Below are 23,362 nucleotides of genomic sequence, written 5' to 3' on the forward strand. Positions count from 1 at the left end.
TGGGAGAACACAATTATATTGGAAATGGTTTGAAACTACACGGGAAATGAGCAAACAGAATTCATTATTTTTCTTTCTTTCAATTTCCAAAAAGATCCCGCTCTTCCCGAACCAAATGTGCATCAAATATCTTGCTTGAAAACCTATTTTGGCCACTCAAGTTTTAAGCCGTAAGTATTTACTATTTGACTATAGTTCGTTTCATTGTTTTTGTTTCTTTTATATTCTATTTTTTTTACACTCTGATCAACCCTGAAATACTATTCTGGGTTAAAAGTTAGCCAATCACATTTTGAATTTGGTGTCAGCAAAGTGCTACTAATGTCATTTTTTATTTTTTTTATTAAACAAAACTTTATTGATCTCTCATACATATCATATACATGGCAATTGTTGCACAACTACTTTTGAAGAATAAAGTTATCATCTTCCGTCTGTCCAGGAAGGTGTAGCATTGCATGGTTAGCATTAAAACCAGTGACTGCTGAAGTAAATGACAACGATGATCTTGTGACAATGTCACCTGCTAAGGGCTGGGATATATTAGGCAGAAACTGAATGGTTAATTCTTGAAGTTGATTTATTGAAAACAGGAACAATGGGCAAGCTACAGGAGCTTTGAAAAGCACCTACCCTAACTGTGATGGCTAGATGACTGAATCAGAGCATCTCCAAAGCGGCGGGGCTTGTGGGATGTTCCCGATTATGCAGTGATTAATACCTACCAAAAATCCTCTAAGGAAGGACAACCGCTGATACTCTGGTAGTCTAAACAGCGTTCTGTTGGGAAGCCTTTGATGGCCACCACCTATCTAAACCTTGTTGCAGACTAAGTACACTTTTTCAGCAAAGTAATGCCCTGCCACACTGGATAAAGTGTTTGGGAAAATGACGGGGTTCAGGGTGCTGACTTGGCCTTCAAATATCACAGTTTGATTGAGCATCTATGGAATAGAAACTCCAGTTTAATGCTTCCAAATATTATAACGCTATAACCCAAGGTCTTTTTAACCTCAATACCTGAACAAAATTTCACTTTAAATTAACATAGTATGTTAGGCTGAAGGGAGACAATGTCCATCTAGTTCAGACTGTTTCCAACCCCCCACCTTGTTGATCCAGAGGAAGGCAAAAAAATACCAATGAGGCAGAAGTCAGTTAGCCCATTTAGGGAAAAAAATTCCTTCACGACTCCATAATGGCAGTCAGAATAATCCCTGGATCAACATTTAAAAAGTTCCTACCTGACTCCAAAACCCGGATCAACAACCCCGCTGGTTAATTTATTGTCTATATCCTGTAATATCCTAGCGCTCTAGAAAGGCATCTAGTCCCCTCCTAAACTCCTCTATAGATTTTGCCATCACCACATCCTCAGGCAGAGAGTTCCACAGTCTCACTGCTTTTACAGTAAAGAACCCCCTTCTGTGTTGGTGATGAAACCCTTGTTCCTCTAGACGTAGAGGATGCCCTCTTGTTACAGTCGCAGTCCTGGGTATAAACAGATCATGGGAGAGATCCTTGTATTGACCCCTAATGTATTTATACATAGTTATTTGGTCGCCCCTTGACTGTCTTTTTTCCAGGGTGAATAATGCCAATTTTGATAGCATCTTTGAGTATTAACTCAAGTTAAGTCTACAGTCCACTAGTACCCCCAGGTCTTTTTCCATATCACTTTTCCCTAGCGGTACCCCATTTAGTGTGTATTGGTGACATCTGTTTCTGCTGCCCATGTGCAGAATCTTACATTTATCAACATTGAACTTCATTTGCCATTTATCTACCCAAGCCCCCAGCTTATCTAGCTAGGTGCATTTGCAGCCGTACATTGTCGTTCTTTGTATCACTTACCCTGTATCATTTCGTATTGTCTGCAAATATTGATATTTTACTGTGCAGTCCCTCTATTAAGTCATTGATAAATATATTGAACAAAATGGGGCCTAGTCCTGAACCCTGTAGTACCCTACTTGCAATGGTGGCCCAATCAGAGTACGATGCATTTATTACCACCCTCTGTTTTCTATCTCCTAACCAGTTCTTTTCCCAACTACACACGTTTTCACCCAGACCGAGCTGTCTCGTTTTATATATCAGCCTATTATGCGACATGGCGTCAAATGCTTTAGAAAAATCCAGATATACTAGATCAATAGACTCTCAGATCCAGCCTAGAACTTACTTCATTATAGAAGCTGATCACATTGGTCTGACATGATCGACCCCTCATTAATCCATGCTGATGAGGAGTTATACCATTGTTTTCCTTGAGGTATTCCAGGATGGCATCTCTCAGAAACCGCTTGAATATTTTTACAATTATTGAATTGAGACTTACCGGCCTGTAGTTACCAGGCTGCCTTCCTGACTCCTTTTTGTATATTGGAACCACATTGGCAATACGCCTTTCCAGTGGTACAACCCCGGTCTCAATAGAGTCCCTAAAAGAAATAGCAGTCTGTCGATCACGTACCTTAGTTCCCATAGAACCCTTGGGTGTATTCCATCTGGGCCCGGTGATTTGTCGATTTTAATGTTTTTTTTAACTGGCCCTACACTTCCTCCTGAGTTAGGCAGATGATATTTTGTGGTGGGTTCTTTTTATCCCCCTGCATCTTGTGTGACATTTCTTTTTCCTTGGTGAATACACTTGAGAAAAAACTATTTAATAGATTTGCCTCCCCCCCCCCCCCCCCACATCATCCTCTAGGATTTCTCCTGCATTATTTGTTAAAGAGCCAGTGCTCTCATTGCAAATCATTTTACTGTTTATATCATTGAAAAATAGTTTAGGGTTATTTGGGCTCTCTTAGGCAATCAGTCTTTTTGTCTGATTTGCAGTTTTGATCTTTTCCTTATATAATTTGTTTTTTCTTTAAAAATCTGTTTATTGATTTTCCACTCTGCATATCACATCTGTATATATTAAGCATAAACAAGTGCAGAACATAATTTTTATGTAAAACAATAAGAATAGCCGACTCGGCAGGAACATTGATCCCAGTAAGAAAAGAGGAAGAGAGGAGGGAAAGGGAAGCGGGGGGGGGGGGGGGGGGTAGACTAGGGTGGCGGGTTTCAGCCCCTCGCGGCTCTCGTCCTGTTTCTCCGTCGCTTTCTACACAGATCCGTCGACGAGCCACCGGCACATAGCCATGAGGAAGTGTCTGAGAAGCCCTTTTTTGACTTTAGAGATGGGGCCGGGCACCATGGAGAGGAGGGCGATCTCGGGAGTCATTACAACCTGCGACATGCTCAACTTTCCATGGACTCTGGCGATGTCCCCCCATAGGGGAGCGATTAGCGGACAGGACCACCATAGGTGAAGCATATTTCCCACCTCTGCACAGCACCTCCAGCATTCGTCCGTGGTATCAGGGAAGATTCTGTGGAGTCTGTCTGGAGTTCTATACCAATGTGTGACAATATATAATTTGTTTTTTTCCTGTATGATTTTAGCGCTGCTTCGCTGCCTTCTTGTTTTAAAAATTTAAATGCTTTTTTTTTATTGCCCCTTACAGTCTTGTCGAGTTACATTGGTTTCCTTCTACTTGTAGTTCTTTTATTTTTAAAGGATATGAACTGCTCACATGAGGTAATTAGAATGTTTTTGAACTTCTCCCATTTGTCGCCTGTACGGTTATCTTTGAGGACGCTGTCTCAATTCATGTTACCAATAGTAGTTTTAAGCTGATCAAATTTTGCTTTACTAAAGTTTAATTTATTTGTCGCTCCCTGATAAGGTTTCTTATTGAATGACAGCTGGAAATTAATTATATTGTGGTCACTATTTCCCAAGTGTCCCTCAACCTGTACACCCTTTATTTGGTCCAGTTTGTTAGTTAATAATAAGTCCAGAGTGGCCCTCCCTATAGTTGGCTCCCGCACAAGTTGGGTAAGGTGGTTATCTTTCATTGTTCTCAAAAACTTATCACCTCTGTGAGCTTCACAGGTGTCGTCTTTCCATATTATATCTGGATAACTAAAGTCTCCCATAAAAATTACTACATTGCAGTTTGACACTACTTCTTTTTGTCTTATTAATAATTTTCTTCTTTTATCTTTGGTGGCCTATAAAACCCCTATCAGGATTTTGTTATTTTTCCTTCCCTGTATTTCTACCCACAGAGATTCCATGTATTGATCTCCTTCACCTATATTTTCTCGTAGCCTCGGCATTAAGTACAATTTAACGTACAGACAAACCCTTCCCCCTTTCTGAAGAGATTGTAACACTGTAAATTCACTGCCCAATCGCACCTATCATCAAGCCATGTTTCAGTTATTCTTACTGTGTCGTAATTTTCTTCAAACATTCTTGCTTCGAGCTCACCCGCTTTACGGATCAGACTTCTTGCATTCGTCGTCATGCAATTTATACGGTGGCTGTTATTCTTTGTATTCATTATATTATTTACATTATGGTCCTATTAGCTGTTCTATCAGTTCTAACTGTATTAAGCCCACCCCTTGCTCGACGCCCATTCCTAGTACTTGATCCCAGGTCACTGTCTACACTGTCTTCCCCCCTATTACTCTTTTTGCCCTCCCCTTCAATCCCTACTTTAAACACTCCTCCAATCTTTTAGCCATCTTCTCCCCCCCACACACCCCCAGCATATTTGTTGTTCTGTCTCCCACCTTTTTTTATTTCTTTATCTTGTGGGGCACTTAACGCTTCAGATTGCATAATAATTTTGTAGGTCTTATTTAGGGAAAAATTGTCAGAAATCATCCCTTTTTTTTTAAGGTACTTTGTCAATGACTATGTTTACCCCATTGATCTGCTAATTCTCCCATGCACAACAATACGAAATATTTGTACATTTCATGTTGGTATCTTTTCCCCTTAACATTAGACTCTGTACATTGAATGATCCAAGTACAGAATTCTTTTAGTGAAGATCAGGCTGATGTAGAACAGCCAAAAATTGGTGAACAAGGACAATTATATTTAGGGGGAACTCACCTGACACCTGTGCAGAATGCATTGTGACATGCAGGATGCCTAATATTGGTGCTCTTTACTGGGGTAGACTTTTTTTCTTCTTTCAATACTGTATCTTTATCTTATTTTAATTTTCTCTCCCTACCAAGCCTATGCTGTCGTTAAGACCCACAAGAATTATTTTTCTTTTTACATCACCTCAGTCAGAGAGCTGTAACTTTTTATTTCCACATCGGCCAGTCATGACAGCACTACTGCTATTGTCTGTGGCATCTAAGGCATTAAATGTGTAGGATCAGAGTTATCTCTTATCTCGGCTGTAACAGGATGAGCCCGGCTGTCGGTTACAGCGGGTCTCCCATGATGATGCCGCAGGTACACCTTCTGTGCCCGTATGAAAAACTATGACGACAACATATATAAAAGTTTTACATTATGGTGAGGAAGGTGTTAATTTACTATTTTCATTTTTACTATGGGGCACAGGATAGCAGGAAGCACAAGATCTGTGTGTTCGCTTCTTCTTACAGGTAACAGTGACCTAATGGTAATGGAGCAATAGATCGTTGTTACAGAAAAGAGGCAGGTGCCATCTTGTTTGCACGTCTCCAGGCCGCATATTAGCACTAACTGCTTAGGTTAAGCAGCGCTGCTGATTAGAGCCACCTGATTGGCTCTTCGGCACCACGTGACTACACAGCGTGCACGCGGATTGCCTTCAGCAGCCGTGCACTACACACTACAGTTAAGCAGACGTGCACTACACACTACAGTTAAGCAGCACGGGGTTAGGTTTAGGGTTAGGCTTTAGGGTTAGATTTAGGGTTAGGTGTAGGGTTAGTTTGAGGGTTTAGGGTTAGATTTAGGGTTAGGTTAAGGGTTAGTTTTAGGGTTGGGGTTTAGGGTTAGGTTTAGCTAACCCTAAACCTAACCCCGTGTTGCTTAAGTGTAGTGTGTAGTGCACGTCTGCTTAACTGTATTGTGTAGTGCACGGCTGGTGAAGGCAATGCGCGTGCACGCTGTGTAGTCACGTGGTGCCGAAGAGCCAATCAGGTGGCTCTAATCAGCAGCGCTGCTTAACCTAAGCAGTTAGTGCTAATATGCCTCTAGGCCACCCTTGCACTTAACTAATGAGGTCGCAGGAACTAGCAGGCGTTTGAATACAGAAGTAGTCTTCTTCATTGAGAGACATAATACATTTAATTAAAAATAAAAAATGCTTTTCATTGTCATATTCAGAACCCCGTAACTTTTTTTTTTCTGTCGATGGGGGTGTGTGAGGGCTTGCTTTTTGTGGGACAAGCTGTAGTTTTTATTCTTACTATTTTTCGGTATTCAAGACTTTTTGATAACTTTTTATTTAATTTTTATTGGAAGACCGAGTGATCAAAGAAACCCAACTCTAGCATGGTTGGTGTGTGTGGTTTTTTTTTTTTCCTCCCTTAGGGCTTAGTCAGACGGGCGTTTTTTCGCGCGATTTGCGCATGCGCATGCGTCCAGCGATTTTATAAAACCATTGCTTTGCAATGGTATCGGACACATGAGCGCTTTTTATGCGCTCGTCCGATAAATTATAGAACAGAAATCGCACATCGCACCTATCTGTGATTCCTGTTCTCTTCTCTATATGCACTCAATGGGGCCGGCGGCAGCAGCGCCGACCCCATTGAGAACATATACTAGACAAATCATTCTCCTCAGTTCTCCTGAACTGCTCTCTGTAGTATTCAGCAGCCGGTGATTTAAAATCCCCGCCTGCGGAATGAACTGCCTCTGATTGGTCACAGTCTGACCAATCAGAGGCAGCTCTCACTCACACTCATTCATGAATTCATGAATGGGTGAGTGAGTGCTGCCTCTGATTGGCTCAACGCAGGGACCAATCAGGGACAGCTCTCACTCACACCCATTCATGAATGGGTGTGAGTGAGAGCTGCCTCTGATTGGTCAGGCTGTGACCAATCAGAGGCAGTTCAGGAGAACTGCCGGCCGGCCGCGCTGAACTCCGTCTGCCGGGACAAGGTGAGTATATATATATTTTTTTATTTTTACACATTTCTGGATGAATTGCAGGGAAGGGCTTATATATTTAAGCCCTTCCCGACAATTCATCATGAGATCGCCCGCAGCGCATTGCTTTCAATGGAGCCGGCTGTATTGCCGGCTCCATTGAATTCAATGCGCTGGACAGCGCTGCACTGCTCCGGCCCGTTTCGATTGAAACGCGGCTAGGAGCAGTTTTTTCGGGCGATTTTTCGGCCCCGGTCACGCGATTTGCAGATGCGTCATGCGATCCGCAAATCGCGGCAAAAAACGCCCGTGTGACTAAGGCCTTAAACAGCATACACTGTGTGAGATGAATAATGTGGTACTGGTATAGTCTGGCTTGTTCGGATGCAGCAATGCCAATTTCATTTTTTATTGTTTTTATTTAACTCAAATTTTAGATTTTTTTGTTAGTCCCCTTAGGGGACTTCATCTTGCGATTGTTTGATCACTTTTACAATATACTGCAATACTTTGTATTGCAATACTTTTAGCATTGTAGTATATTGGATTTTTCACATTCTCATATTAAGCCATGCCATAGGCTTCACTAGGCTCGAGGCTGCAATGATAACCAATGGCACCCCATGATCTCACCATGGGAGACCGATTACGAGTTGGAAGAGGGACACACCTCCTCCAGCTGACAGTTTACATGGCTTGACCATGCATGTAAGCTGTCTAACAGCAGCGACTAGATCTACCTCTAATGGGAGCTGTTTGTGGTGGGTGTCAGCTTTCCTAAATAGCTGGCACCACAGGGTACGCAGCAGGCTTGGCTCCTGAGCCCGCTTCATTCCCACCAAGTACTTCTGTGACGTGAATGTACGTCACAGGGAGGAAGGGGGTTAAATGTGCTTCTAGCCTCTTCATCTATGTGAGGTGGGTGGGGAAAGCTTACTGTCACATCAATTAATATTAATTACACCGATTTTATTTTTAATTCCCAGGGTTCAATGGAAAGTTATCCACTCCATTTTAAAAGAAAGACGAGACAACCTTGTTGTAATGGCAACAGGTAACGGATCTGTTTTATCCATTCTAATTTGAATATGTTCTAGTTTACCTACATCGGTTATATATGAGGTGAATGAGACGACCCCTCGACAAGGGATGCACTGTTCTTTCACCAAGGTCATTCTTATTAAAATTAAAATGTAAAAAAAAATTGACCCACAGCATGCTCTATTTGCCGCGGGTGTACGCGCGGACAGCTTCCATTGCAGTCAATGGAAGCCCGTCCGTCACGCTATCTTCCGCTGTAGCACAGTGGAAGATAGCGTGAAACCGCTTCCCCGCCCACCGCCAGCTGTGTCATATGACGCAGCCGGCGCGTCATGTGACGCTATGGGCGTGTCATATGATGTGGCCGGCACGTCACAGGACGCTGTGGTGCACGCACTGAAGCGTCATGCGGTACGGCAGATGCTGGATCCGCAGGTAAGTATGGGGTCTCTGGGGGGGGCGCCGTGACGGGCTCCGCCGCGGAATTCCGCGGTGGAGCCTGTCACGGCCGTATGCAGCCGGCCTAAAGGTCTATAATTAACTGTATATACTTGATATAATAATTGCAATACCTGTTGACCTTCAGATAAAGATAACAGTGGAACCAAACACATCACTGCAGTTTATTTATCCTCACTAGACCTTTCTCCCATTTTTATTTTGCCTTTATCAGGAATTGCTGAGAGTAATGAGAAACCATCTGTGCATATGTGTATATATATGTATTAGAGATGAGCGAGCATACTCGCTAAGGACAATTACTCGAGCAAGCATTGTCCTTAGCGAGTATCTCCCCGCTCAGAAGAAGAGATTCGGCTGCCGGCGGGGAGTGGCGCGGGAGAGCAGGGAGGTACGGAGGGGGGATCTCTCTCCCTCTCTCCCCCCACGCCCCCCCCCCCTGCTCACTCCTGCAACTCACCCGCGCCGACACTCGAATCTTTTCTTCCGAGCGGACAGGTACTTGTCCTTAGCGAGTATGCTCGCTCATCTCTAATATATATAGATAGATGGATGGATGGATGGATGGATGGATGGATGGATATGTGTGTGTGTATATTTATATATATATATAAAGACGAAAGCCCTCACTCACTCACTCGCCACTAATTCTCCAACTTCCCGATGTCGTAGAAACATGAAATTTCGCACGAGCATAGATTATGTGCAAAATAGGAAAAGTAAGGTCCCAACTCGATTATTCTATTCTAGCGCAAAAGAATTAGCATCCAAATTTTACTACGTAATCTAATTCTCTCACTTCCTGATGTCATAGAAACTTGAAATTTGGCACGGGCATTGATTATGTCATAAATAGGAAAAGCTAATGGGTCCCAATTCGATTATTGAATTCTAGCGCAAAAGAACTAGCGTCCAAATATTACGTACGGAATCTAAATCTCTCACTTCCCGATGTCATAGAAACTTGAAATTTGGCACGGGCATTGATTGTCATAAATAGTAGAAGCTAATGGGTCCCAACTTCATTATTGAATTGTCGCACAAAAGATATTAGCGTCCAAATTTTACGTACGTAATCTAATTCTCTCACTTCTCGATGTCGTAGAAACTTAAAAATTTGGCACGGGCATTGATTATGTCATAAATAGGAAAAGCTAATGGGTCCCAACTCGATTATTCAATTATAGCGCAAAAGAATTAGCATCCAAATTTTACGTACGTAATCTAATTCTCTCACTTCCCGATGTCATAGAAGCATGAAATTTGGCACGGGCATTGATTATGTCATAAATAGGAAAAGTTATTGGGTCCTAACTCGATTATTCAATTCTAGCGCAAAAGAATTAGCGTCCAAATTTTATGTTCGTAATCTAATTCTCTCTTTTCCCGATGTCATAGAAATTTGAAATTTGGCACGGGCATTGATTATGTCAAAAATAGGAAAAGCTAATGGGTCCCAACTCGATTTTTCAATTTTAAGCGCAAAGAAAGTAGCGTCTAAATTTTACGTACGTAATCTAATTCTCTCACTTCCCGATGTCATAGAAACTTGAAATTTGGCACGAGCATTGATTATGTCATAAATAGGGAAAGTTAATGGGTCCCAACTCGATTATTCAATTCTAAGTGCAAAATAATTAGCGTCGAAATTTTACGTACTGAATCTAATTCTCTCACTTCCTGATGTTCTTTTATATAAAGGAAACGTTGCATGGTTACCTCCACGTGGTGTTTCCTGGGTAACGCAAAGAACCATGCAAAATGGTGAACATATTTTTTTCTTTGGTATTTCTAAAGTAACCACGACTCCATAAGATTTTCCGTGTGAACACCAGATAAACACCAGTACCAAATTAACTCGGGCGAAGCCGGGTATATCAGCTAGTTTATATATATATTTTATGCACACACACACACACATATATATATGTGTATGTGTGTGTGTGTGTGTATGTATATATAATATATATATTATATATATATATATATATATATAATGATATTATACCCTTCGTAAGTCCAGAACAACGCAAGGAAATTTGTCAAACGGTGTTGAAACCTAAGCACAGAGACTAACCAGGCCTGAGCAGCAAACACATGCCGTAACTGAAAGAAGTAACTATGGGGAACATCATAAAGCTCTCGAAGTTGTTCAAAATGTTGTAAAAGACCCCCAGAATGCGACTGGTCCTAAAACATTATCTCTTTTCTCTTATGGTGAAAACCCCTCCAACCTAAAAAAAAACCTTACAATTTAGGGTTCCTCCCGTGAAGGCAAAGGGGTGTATATAGTAAATCCATCTAGTTGTAAGAGCTGCTTGAATATATTCCATACCCTAATCATTAAAGCAATAGTTGGTTATAATCCTTTTTACCTCCTTTCCTCGCTCTCTCACGTACTGTTATAGGGGGGGCTACAACCTGCCATTTTAGAAACGAATCTGCTATCCCACCGTTTCTGCCCAGTGCTTCAACTGCTGCAATTGCGGCGCTAGAAAATCTATTCAAACATTTGGAATTGCCAGCCCTCCGACTGTTTATCCCTTTGAAGGGCCCCCGATTTTATTCTAGAAAATTTCTTATTCCACATTAAGCTCCTAGATATTGTATGGAGTCAAAAAAAATATCATGATGGAATCCAAACCGGGGAGTTGTGAAGTATTTAAAGGAGTTGTGGCATCAGAACCATTTTAATATGATTTCCCCTGCCAATTATCGACAAAGGAAAACAATTCCAGACCTTGACCTTATCCTTAAACGTTCATACTAATGGAAGCAAGTTAGCAGAAGGAACGTCCTGAGGTCTAGAAGAAACCGCACATGTTCTTAAAATAGGAAATGCAGACCTTTTTGAAGTAAAGCCCCTGGAAGCACTTTAATGGACTGCAGTAAGACCAGGCCGGCAGAAAAACCGACAGATTAGTTACTAACTACCTACGGGTGTGTTCACATGGCACGGATCTACTGCAGATCTTATCCCTTCGATTTAAATTCAATTGAAAGGGTGAAATCTGCTGCAGATCCATACCTACATATAGTAACAGTATGTAAAGCCGAAAAAAGAGACAGGTCCGTCCAGTTCAGCCTATTATACCCAATGTTGATCCAGAGGAGGGCAAAAAATCTGAATCTGCAGCAAATAAGCAACACATGAACAAACCCTAAAGGATTTGGATTCGGGTGTAATTCCAAGGAGATCTGTTAACACTGCAGTTGTAATGCTAATTTCCCAATGCGAACTGAATTAAAGATCATCGATAAATGATAAACCTACCTTTTAGTGTTGTTATTCATAACTAATCATTCACAGCATGATCTGTCAAGTTAAATGCCACTCGTGAAATTTATGTGCAAAATAGCATTTCTAACGTGGACGGCTCATTAGGATGGAAATTTCCATCTGATCCTCAGGAGCAATTTTGAAATTTAGATGTGAATTGCAGGTCCACCCTAAAAGCGTTTTTCAGGTGGCACCCGCTGTCAGTTTTGGGATACACAGGAGTTGGAGAGGAAGCCACTGCTCCGACCTGTGTAGTGGCCGACACTAGTAATTGCAGGCGCAGCTCTCATTGAAATCAATGGCAGCTGCACTTGTAATCGCAGGCTGGGGTCCCATTGATTTCAATGAAAGCTGCTCCTGATATTACTACTGCCGGCCACTACACTGGTTGGAGCAGTGTCTTCCTCTCCAACCCTAGTGTATCCCAAAACTAACAGCGGATGCTGTATTGAAAACCCCCTTTAACGTCTTAAGAACATAGCCTATTTTGGTCATAAGGACGCAACGATTTTAGGGGGATTTTCATCTCCACTTTTCAAAAGGCATACATCTTTTATTTTTCTGTTGAGATGGCCGTATGAGGGCTTGTTTTTTGCCCAGCGCACTGTAGTTTTTATTGGTACCAATTTCTATACAATTAGGGAAAAATGAGCAAAAAAAAGGTTTGTTTGTTTTGTTTTTTTTACACTGTATATATTTTACACTCTTTATGCCCCTGTAGGGGACCTGAACCATAACACCTATGATTGCTATTATAAGACATTGCAAGACTTCTGTGATGCAATGCCTTATTGCTTGTAATAGTGATCACAGACCATGACAAGCCGGGACGCATGTAGCTGTCCTTCTGTTGCTATGGCAACCCATCGGCCATCCGCGGTTATATCGCGGGGGTCTGATGACGTCACAGAGTGAGCGCCCTTCCTTTGTGAACCCTTTACATGCCACAATCTACATAGATCGTGGCATGTAGGGGGGTTAACAGTGTGGGTTGCTGTCCTCATGTACCCCCGCTGTTGAAGCAGGATGGCGTGGGCTCACTTCTCATGAAAGTTTACGCCCTGTTGCATTAAGTACCCCGCACCCAGAAAGTAAACTTACACCATGTGGCGTTAAGGGGTTAAATCTCTGGCATACTTATTAAAAAGTCATATTTGTTTCTCCGTTTAAAGGTTATGGAAAGAGTCTATGTTATCAGTTTGCTCCGGTATATACCTCCTGCATTGGCATTGTGATCTCACCACTTATTTCACTCATGGAAGATCAAGTCTTGCAGCTTACGTAAGTTTCACTTAATGGATCCTTTATTCAGGAATATTTTTAAATAAAGTTCCTTTGATCGGGTAACAATTCAACCACTTGAGCTCCACTAATTGCCACAACAGGTGATGAATAATACAAAATTGTTAATGAACTTTTTAGGCACACTGGAAAAATATATCAAACGTGTCCCATGCACAGCTAAGTAACGTCTTTTTCGCTTTATAAGGCCTCATGCACACTTGAAATGAGGCCTCATGCACACATTTGAAATGCGGATCCCTCGCTTGTCACCGGCGCAGGCGATCCGCTCCTCAATTTGCCCATAGATGTGTGTGGAGATTCCACTCTCCACGCACACAAGCGGAATTTTATTTGCGGACACGACATGCCGAAAATAAAATTGCAGCAAGCTCTATTTTAGAGCGGGATACGCAGGGGCGGCTTCCATTGAAGTCAATGGAAGCCGTCCATCCCTCGGCACTTCTGCAGTGAGCATTGCAGAAGTGTTGTGGAATCCGTGTCATTGCCTTGCGATGGCGCGGGGAAATCTGTACTGCGCTTGTGTTCCGGCAGCACATCCACAGTACAGAAGAAAAGAAGAAGTTACAGGTAAGTAGGGTCTCCGCCAGCGAGCACAGGCGGATTCCTTGCGGGATTTCCCACACGGAATCCGTGCGCGCCATGTGTATGAGGCCTTAGATGCAGCCGATAATAAGACACACCTGTGTTTTAGTAAGTGGCAATGCACCACTTACTAATATACTATAGTGAAAGGGATTGGATTTGGTAAACTAGCAGAGTCGGACAGCAGCCGTGTGCTTACAGGACCTGTGATGGTGTCACCATCATGTGATCAGTCACTGGGGCTCTGATCTCCGCCCCTGATCACATGACTGTGACATAATCACAGGTCCTGTAAGCACATGGCTGCTGTCAGACTCTGCATGTTTTGGGACCTTGATGACATCACAGTCATGTGATCAAGGGCGGAGCTTAAAACCCCCGGTGACTGATCACATGATGATGACATCACATGTAACTCACTAACACATCGCTCACAGACATGTGGTCGTTCGTATTTTGATGTTTGTTTTCGCTGCTTTTTGTGGCTTATTCTGGCTTAAAACGTTATACATTTTAGAGTAGTATCGAAGAGAATATTCTAGGTGCCTAGGTCCTCCCTAATGCTTATGTACCTGTGTGTCAGGCTGGGATTTAGTACTGCAGCTGTACAGTAACTGTATCTCATGGTACACTCCTTCTGTTAACCTACCTATGCATGCTATGCTAGACTTTGTGTACTGAACACCCAGAGATTGTCAGATGCAGGTCAGAATTAAAAATGGAATCCATTCCCTCGGCTGAAGTATCCCAGGGAGTGCTCTTTGCGCTCTGTATTATTCTATTATATACACCGTATTTTTCGCTTTATAAGGCGCAATTTCCTTCCTCCCAAAGCGGGGGGGGGGGGGGGGGCTCACTATGTTTTATAAAGCAAATGTGTCGAAATTCTTTGCATCGGCATTTGTTTGCACTTTCGCGCTAACTAAATCACGGTCGCACAAACAAACTCTTAACCACTTCCCAATTTTCTCTCCTCCCCACTGTACTCTACCCTGCACTGTCACTGGGTGGGTGAGTCCAACATATTTTTGCCCTACTTTTCCCCTCTAAAACAGGGGTGTGTCTTATCATCTGGTGCGTCCTATAAAGTGAAAATACGGTAATTGTTTTCCTTAAAATTATGACCTACTTCTAACCTATTTATACTCAGCATGCCATATGTTTATTCTTCTAACCTTAGGATGTCAAATATTCCTGCTTGTTTTCTTGGATCTGCGCAGTCTAAAAACATCATTCATGACGTGAAAGGGTAAATATTGAAATTTTATTAACCTGTTTCAATGTGATTGTATGATGTAGAGCAGGGGTCCCCACCTCCAGTCCCCATGCACCCCAACAGGTCATGTTTTCAGGATATACTATGGTAAGAACCCCTGTGGCAATGTCTGAGGCACCGACAATAATTACATCACCCGTGTAACACTGAGGAAATCCTGAAAACATGACCTGTTGGCGGTCCCTGAGGACTGGAGTTGGGAAACACTGATGTAGAGGACTAAATCTTGGTTAACTCATCTGTTCAGCAGAAATCCTGTTGCCATCAATTTTCTACAGGAGCAGGGGGAAAGTTTTGTAAAGAGAAAAAAACATTTAGTGCGGAAGCACTATTTGGTCTACAGCATAAGACTCTGCATTTTGACTTGTAGTTCTGTGAAGGATGCCATATCTTGAACCAGTTTTTACCCCAGAAGTAGTACCATGCTTTTAGAGAAAACTTGGTGCAATATCATAGAATGGTAGAGTTGGAATGGACCTCCAGGGTCATCTGGTCCAACCCCCTGCTCAGTGCAGGATCACTAAATCATCTCAGACAGATATCTGTCCAGCCTTTGTTTGAACACTTCCATTGAAGGAGAACTCACCACCTCCTGTGGTAACCTGTTCTACTCATTGATCACCCTCACTGTCAGAAAGTTTTTTCTAACATCTAATCTGTGTCTCCTCCCTTTCAGTTTCATCCCATTGCTTCTAGTCTTTCCTTGTGCAAATGAGAATAGGGCTGATCCCTCTGCGCTGTGACAGCCCTTCAGATATTTGTAGAAGCTATTAAATCTCCCCTCCACCATCTTTGAAAGCTAAAGATTCCCAGATCCTTTAACCATTCCTCATGGGACATGATTTGCAGACTGCTCACCATCTTGGTAACTCTTCTCTGAACTTGCTCCAGTTTGTCAATGTCTTTCTTTTTAAAGTGGGGTGCCCAGAGCTGGACATAGTATTCCAGATGAGGTCTGACCAAGAATGAGTAGAGAGCGAGAATTACCTCACATGATCTACACTCTATGCTTCTCTCAATACATCCCAGAATTGTTAGCCTTTTTTGCTGCTGCATCACACTGTTGACTCATGTTCAGTCTCTGATCTATTAGTATACCCAAGTCTTTTTCACATGTGCTGCTGCTTAGCCCAATTCTTCCCATTCTGTATGTACTTGATTCTTTTTTCTTGCCCAGATATAGGACTTTGCATTTCTCCTTTTAAATACCATTCTGTTAGTCACCGTCCACTGTTCAAGCTTGTAGCAGCCAATGAAGGGAAGGGAGAATGGATCCCTTTAAAGTAGGCTAATAAGAATGGGAAGAACAAGAGGAGTGTTTAGGAGCACTAAATATTTCTTGTTGCACTCTCATCTAAAGGATCGCTTGGATTCCTCTGGGAAAGACCTATGTTTCATATTATAATCGTTTGATGGAAATGGGTCTCCTTCCCCACGTCTTAGTGAATATGTCACCTACATGTAGAATAGAGTACCATCATAATTTAATGTGTGATGTGATTATTATTTTTTTATTATTCTCTTTTGCTTTGTAATTTCAGTGGAAAGTTTAAAGTCATTTATATGACGCCTGAATTTTGTTCTGGTGGAATATCTTTACTTCAGGAGTTAAATAACATTTACGGTACGGTATGAATTTCCTTTTCACTTTCTGTAAACCACTCAGAGCCAGCCTACAGTTTGGAGGAACACAAAGTGACATACTATGGAGTTATCTGACATTATCGAATATACCTTTACTAGCAGAATCATTCCTTTTACAGCATGTAAAATTCCTTACAGTTTTCCAACATCAACAGGCTACACTTTGTTTAATCACAGTTTGTAGCCTGCAATACATGAGCAAACTGGGTGGCTTTTAGGGAACGCGTCTTTAGAAAATGGACTAATATTAAAATCACATTTTTAAGATTAAATGGTGCTTTTTCCCACTTTTTGTTATCACTGGCAGCATTATAATGAAAGATCACACTTAAACTGAACAATTAGCGAGCGAGTCAACAAGGGTTTTCAGGCTTGCATTAAAAGAACAATAAGCAAACGAATTATCATTCGACTGTTGGCCATTTTATACGGAACGGTTATAATTATCGTTCAACTCTGAACGATCCAGCGATTTCACCCCCCCCCCCCTTTAACGATAATCATTCCATGTGAACGCACCTTATCACAGGGTCAACTGTTCATAGTAGATAATGTCACATTTTATCTACTTCTCCTCCCTCCACAATTACCTCTGCACAGGGAACAGAACATGCCTAGTACAGTCTCCCAGAGAAGTCAATGAAATCCTCAGTCTTCAAGTTCCTATGTGCTGTGTGGCTGGTGTTAAGCATTTCACTCAATGCTTTTACTAGTAGTTCAGGCAAGATGACAGCTTCCCTAATCGGGTACCAAAAAGTGAATTAAAAATCTATAAAGAAAAAATTAAAAACAGAATAGAAAAAGAAAAGAATGTGTCCGAAACTGATTTTAATTTGTTAAAAAAGTTAAAGTTGATGCATTACCTTTAAAGGGGTTGTCCCGTTACCAGACAACATCACTTTATAATAGCGCCCCTTGTGGTAAAATAATCAACTGAGCAGTGCTTATGTCTCCGCCATTAATAGGGCCATGTTAATTTTGTCTGATAACTGGACAACCCCTTAGTGACTACCAGTACGCCTATTTGCAGTAGTCGCTAAGGGGCCTCTCTATCTTTGTTTTCTGCATGTAAAGTAAAAATATTAAAAAAAAAGGAAAACCATGCCAGCATTGATCTTCCCTCCAAAAAAATGGGAGAAAATGTTCCCTTTGGCAGCGGTTCGGCTAGTAATGCTAGAAGTTTGGCTAGTGTACAAGATAATTACATATGATGTAATCCCCTAATGCACTCATTTAAAAAAAAAATCAAGGACCTAGATGGAGTTATCGGAATGGAATGAAACTTTCTATGTATGATTTATAACGTTGATATAAGTGATAAAAATATCAGAGCAAATGGGTAATTCATTGTGGAAAACTGACCCCTTCTAGGGAGGCTCTAGTACCACGTTGTACCGCCTCTAGCTTGGATGCAAGATGTGACACAGGCGGGCATGGAGGCATACAGGTTCCGCATGGTATCCTGTAGCATATTGGTACACAATTTCTCTAACTTGGCCTCTAGATCGTGCATACCCGTAGGCTGTCAAAGTTGACACCCCAAATAGTCCTATACATGTTTTATTGGCTATGTATCTGGTGACTGGGCAGCCATGGAAATGTGACAATGTTGTAGATGCGTTCCTGTGACCCCCTTGTATGTGCGGCCAAGTATTATCCTGCTGAAAAATGCCTTTTGGAAGCTGCCATGAGAGGAACCCATGTGGCTGCAGGATGTCCTGAACATATTGCTGAGCTGTCATTGTCCCTCGTAGCACTACTAGGGGTGACCGACTGTCATATGTGATGGCCCCCAGACCATCACACCAGCAGGGGGTAGTGTGCCACTACACAGCAAAGGCAGGATTGAGGCGCTCACCCCGAGATCTCCGGACACGAACACGGTCGTCGTCGGCGCCAAAACTAAGCCTGGATTCGTTGCTGAACACAACCAGGCTCCACTCCATGTCAGTAAAGTTTTGTCATTCACTATACCACTGCATACGGAGGCGTTGGTGGATGGGTATCAAAGACAGTACATATAATGTAAAACCAAAGGTCCCCCAGCTAAGTGCCTGGAAATGGTACCGACAGACACTTGGGCCTGTAACAATGGCGCCACCTGTCTCTGGATGGCAGATAATGAAATAGTTGGAGTTGCTTGTCATTGTCGGACGATCAGATGATCCTCTCTACTGGTGGTCTGTCGGGGAAGTCCTGAGCCTGGTCCTCACACATCCACTGGCCCAACACCTCCTAGCAGTCTGGTCAGACGCTCCTCTCTACTGGTGGTCTGTAGGGAGGGGTCCTGAGCCCGGTCACCTTGTGTGCCCTCACACATCCACTGGTCCCAACACCTCCTAGCAGTCTGGTCAGAGCGGCCATTGGGGGACAATTCATCAATACGACCATCCAGCTTTTCACACCCCAATAATGCGCCCCTCTCAGACTCTGGTAACGGGGTGACATCTCTTCTCTGCGTCGTAGATGCATCTAGTGGTCAACGAGCTCTACACAAGCGGAAGAAGAGGTCACTACACACAAGGAGCCTCTGAGAGCCTCTTATAGGCCAAGGGGGGGAACCACTTATAGGGCCTCAGGTGACAAGACCGTTCATCTAATCACCACAACTCTAATCGTGTTTGTTTGACTAAGAGTGTATTTTAGCATATGTGCCTCCAACCCTAGGGATTGTTTTGACAGTATTCTTTGAAGTTCACATTATTTGTGAGATTGAATCACTGATCGTCTTCCCAAATATGTAGGACTTCTGTCTTACTTGTTTAAGGGCCATTTACATGGAATGCTTATTGCTCAAAATTCGATCAAATGAACGGAATTGAGCGGTAATCGTTCTATGTAAATGCAAAAAAATCATTTACTATCTGTTCACTTCTTGTTATCGCTGACTTTCAGTCACTGGATCACGGAATTCTCACGGAGTGTAAACTGTCCCCGCTCAGCACTTCACATAGAGGGTGAAGCGCTGAGCGAGAAGCCTGTGATCCAGCGGCGATCTCTGCCTGTGTAAATACTCTCCACGAGTGAGCTAACGACCTTAGCGGTGATGTGCAGTCATTTAGATGACTCTCGTCCTGTCCAAATCGGACCTGGTTCATCTAATAATTCCATTAGAGCCCTCCTTCTCTTTTATTCCATTTTTATGGTATTGATCTCACATACCTTAGCTGCATTTTGCATGACGTCTTTTCTTTCCTTGCTCTTCAAAAGTTTTTCTGGGTTCACAGATTCTGTGGTGTTTTGTCTGTAGTTACTGCGATAAGATAGACTTTGTTTCCTTATCTGCAGAACAGACCTCTTTTCTTGTTTGCATAGAAGAGATACCAGTATTATAGAGCTGATGCCTTTAAGGGCAAATGCCCGCGGATGGATTTCTGCCACATTCCCCGCAGCTGAATAACGCAGCTATTAGGTTCTATTGAACCTAATAGCTTTTCTGCCGGTCAGTGCTCACATGCCTGATTCAGCCTTCATGGCATGTTCTATTTCACCACATTTTTCCGCAGCGGAGGTCTCCATTAATGTAGAATTAATGGAGACCACGGAATAACACGTGTTTTTCCGTGATCACCAGCGGGGACTTTTTGTTTACCACTTTGGTACTCCCGCGACAGAAATCCGCGGGCGTATCCTGCTCCGTCCGTTTCTGAGCCCTATTGGTTGAGCAGAAAGATTATATTTACAAGCTTGCAGTTCACACAGTTGCCAGTATAATTTTTCTGGTTCACCAATAAAGGTATCACCTCTATAAGACTGGGTTCACACGGGACGGATTTGCAGCGGAATTTCAGTGCGGCAAATCCGCCCGCGGCTCCTAGTCCCGGGATTAGCCAGCCATGTGGATGAAATTTTGCAAAAATCTCATCCATACAGGGTGGCCAATTTGTTGCGGCAAAGCCGGGCGGAACCAGTGATGCGACGCGGAATTGACAGCCGCATCATGTCAATTCTTTTTTTTTTTTCTCCGTTGCGGCCTCACTTCTCTATGGAGAGAGAAAGCCGTAACGGAATGCTGGCGGCCAAACCGCTCCAAAACCCATGTTGAAATGCGGGTTTTGAAGCTGTGGAAATCTCATGGTTTTTCAGTGCGGCCAAGCTGTGGGCTTTCCATCCCGTGGGAACCTAGGCTAATCCTTGTATATCTCCTATTCTAGACTATTTAACATGGCATGGATTTTTCTGGCTAACATTGGTCAATTCTCTTCTTGCTGTATTGTAGGTATAAGCCTTATTGCCATCGATGAGGCACATTGCATTTCTGAATGGGGACATGATTTCAGAAGTGCTTATAGGTGTCTTGGAAAGCTCAAGAAACTACTTCCTTCGGTAAGAACTGAACGTGTTCTTTAGTCTTAAAACTTATAAATAGATTTTAGGTTCTTCTTCCAAACACTATTTGAGTCAACGGGAAAATAGTTTTTTATGTTTAATTATTACTTTACCATTTATTTTCAGTTTTTTTTTAACCCTTTCCACTCCATGCCATAATGGTACTTTGCATTTGCTATGAAATTAGTGCAAGCTACAGTGTGTTAATGCAGCAGAAATGCAGTCCTAAGTTCTCGCTCATGACCTGAAGGTTGTGGGTTCAATCCCTGCCTGGTTCAGGTAGCCAGCTCAAGATTCACTCAGCCTTCCATCCTACCGAGGTCCATTAAATGAGTACCTAGCTTGCTACTGGGTAAAAAGATGACTGGGGAAGACAATGGCAAACCATCCCCCCGCATAAACAGTATGCCAAGAAAACATCACGATGTGGAGTCAGTCATGACTCGGTGCTTGTACCAGGGGACTCTACCTTAACCCTAGTGCAAGCTGCAGTATTATTATGGCGCTGTGATGGCATGAGCTTAGGGGCTTCATAACATGCAGATCTCATCTGTATTATACAGCTGACACCTCACACCAACGGACAGGATTGATAACATTGATCCCAGGCAGTTAAAGTCTTGGATGCCATGGTCAGTGCTGGCCACGCAGTGCTGACTGAGATTTATAAGTAGATAGCAAAGGTGAATCATCCGCTGTAACCCATCGGTCTTCTGCAATCCAATTGGTTGTCCTGAATGCCAGGGGTCTTACAATGGCCTTCATATCTGCCATGCCTATCAGATGTACAATGATTGTAATAATATACTGCAGTACAAAAGTATTGATTGAGTAAATATGATCAATCAGACTATCTAATATTAAAGAGGTGGTTTGGGGAGAAAAATTATAATTGAAATCTGCTCAGTGTTGTATAAAACATTTTAGGATAGTCTTCACACGTTGAAATGCTGCGGATCCTCCACAGCGGCAAAGTCCACAGCACTTCAGCATCAAAAACGGAGTCAAATTCCTCCTCATTGGTGCGGATTTTGAATCAAGATGAGCTGCAGATCCGCAGCTGATTTCAGACGGACGCTTCTCTGACCTTGCAATCAGCAGCCCCTTACTGCAGCTCACAAAGCATTTGTCACCCAGCAAGCGCTGCAACCACTGGTCAGGTTATCCATAAGTGGGTGCACCACCCGACTGGCATCTGTAGCGGTTGCCAAGTGAGGGCTGCTCTGTACATTGCAATGAGGGGCTGCTGCTTGCGTAGTGAGAGGAGCGGCAGGCTGAAATCGGTTGCGCATCTGCAGCTGATTTTGAGTCAAAATCCACGCCAGTGGTGCAGAATTTCACTGTTTTTGATGCAGAAATGCTTCGAATTTTGCTGCGGACCTTTCTGCTTCGGAAAATCCATGGTATTTTTCCTACGTGTGAGTGCACCATTAAAAAGTCAAACTTGCCTTCCCTGATCCCCTGCAGCTTCAGTTCCAATGGTGCCCGACCCCCTGCTGCATTCGTCTGGCTCCTGTGATGATGTCCTGTCACAGGTACATATGACCACTATTGCCGGTTACTGGCTAAATGTAGGGATCAGCCTGTAACTGGCTGCAGCAGCCAGATGTCCCTATCGCTGATGCACGACTGCAATGAAAACTGCAAGTTGTCCCACGAAAAACAAGCCCTCACACAGCTGCGTGGATGGAAAACTCTAAAGATTATGGGTCTTTTGAATACAGTGAAAATGTAACAACCTGCAGAAAAAGTGATGTCCTTTATTGCACACTGTGTACACTGAACCCCCTCAAATGGATGGAATTGTTGTTTTCACCAGGTCCCCCACAAAAAAAAGTAAGAAAAGTAATACATTATATGTATCTGAAAAGGGCCGTAGTGAATGGCAGTTCACCCTAAAAGTATAACTATAGAGCAAATGCATAGAGTGCTGGGCGCTCTTCAATAAAGTAGCTTGGCTGTAAACAGGAGGAGGACCCAGTTTTGTAGCATCGTTATGCATGTGACAGATTGGGGGACGCACACAATTACTTATTGTAACTGTCCATAATCTTAGACCGCTCATTTACTTGTCTGTTCTGCAGTATTAAAATCTTGCTAATTTCTCATTTCTTACGGAATTGTTTGGTTTGATGCATGTAGGTGCCCGTGGTGGCGCTGACAGCAACAGCAAGCCCTTCAGTACGTGATGACATTCTGGCATCCTTAAACCTGCATAATCCGCAGATCACCTGTACAAGCTTTGATCGCCCAAACCTGTACCTAGAAGTAGCACGGAAGACATCAAATATCACTCAAGATCTTCAACAGTTTCTCATTAAAAAGAAAGGGTAAGACCTATGTAAGGGGCTTGAAATAATTATCAGTCTACAAGAATCATTTAAGCTGCATTTGGTCATGCTTACATGTCTGGTCCATTTAAGATTCACTCATTTCATCTGTCTTAAGACCTCTTTCACATGGGCGACGGCGATATCGCATCTGTGTT

General features: G+C 42.7%; 1 protein-coding gene across 3 annotated transcripts in view; it reads left to right on the forward strand.

Moving 5' to 3' along the window:
* Positions 1-23,362, forward strand: part of WRN (WRN RecQ like helicase) — a 148,021-nt gene that overhangs the window by 49,761 nt on the left and 74,898 nt on the right. For all 3 annotated transcript variants that reach the window (XM_066574530.1, XM_066574531.1, XM_066574532.1), the window contains 7 exons: positions 95-170; positions 7,945-8,012; positions 12,911-13,019; positions 14,806-14,874; positions 16,443-16,525; positions 20,765-20,871; positions 23,017-23,204. In XM_066574530.1, coding sequence (XP_066430627.1) covers positions 95-170; positions 7,945-8,012; positions 12,911-13,019; positions 14,806-14,874; positions 16,443-16,525; positions 20,765-20,871; positions 23,017-23,204 — 700 coding nt within the window. The remainder of the gene's footprint in view (positions 1-94; positions 171-7,944; positions 8,013-12,910; positions 13,020-14,805; positions 14,875-16,442; positions 16,526-20,764; positions 20,872-23,016; positions 23,205-23,362) is intronic.

The sequence above is a fragment of the Eleutherodactylus coqui genome, chromosome 7 (genome assembly GCF_035609145.1).
Source record: "Eleutherodactylus coqui strain aEleCoq1 chromosome 7, aEleCoq1.hap1, whole genome shotgun sequence".
Taxonomy (NCBI): Eukaryota; Metazoa; Chordata; class Amphibia; order Anura; family Eleutherodactylidae; genus Eleutherodactylus; species Eleutherodactylus coqui.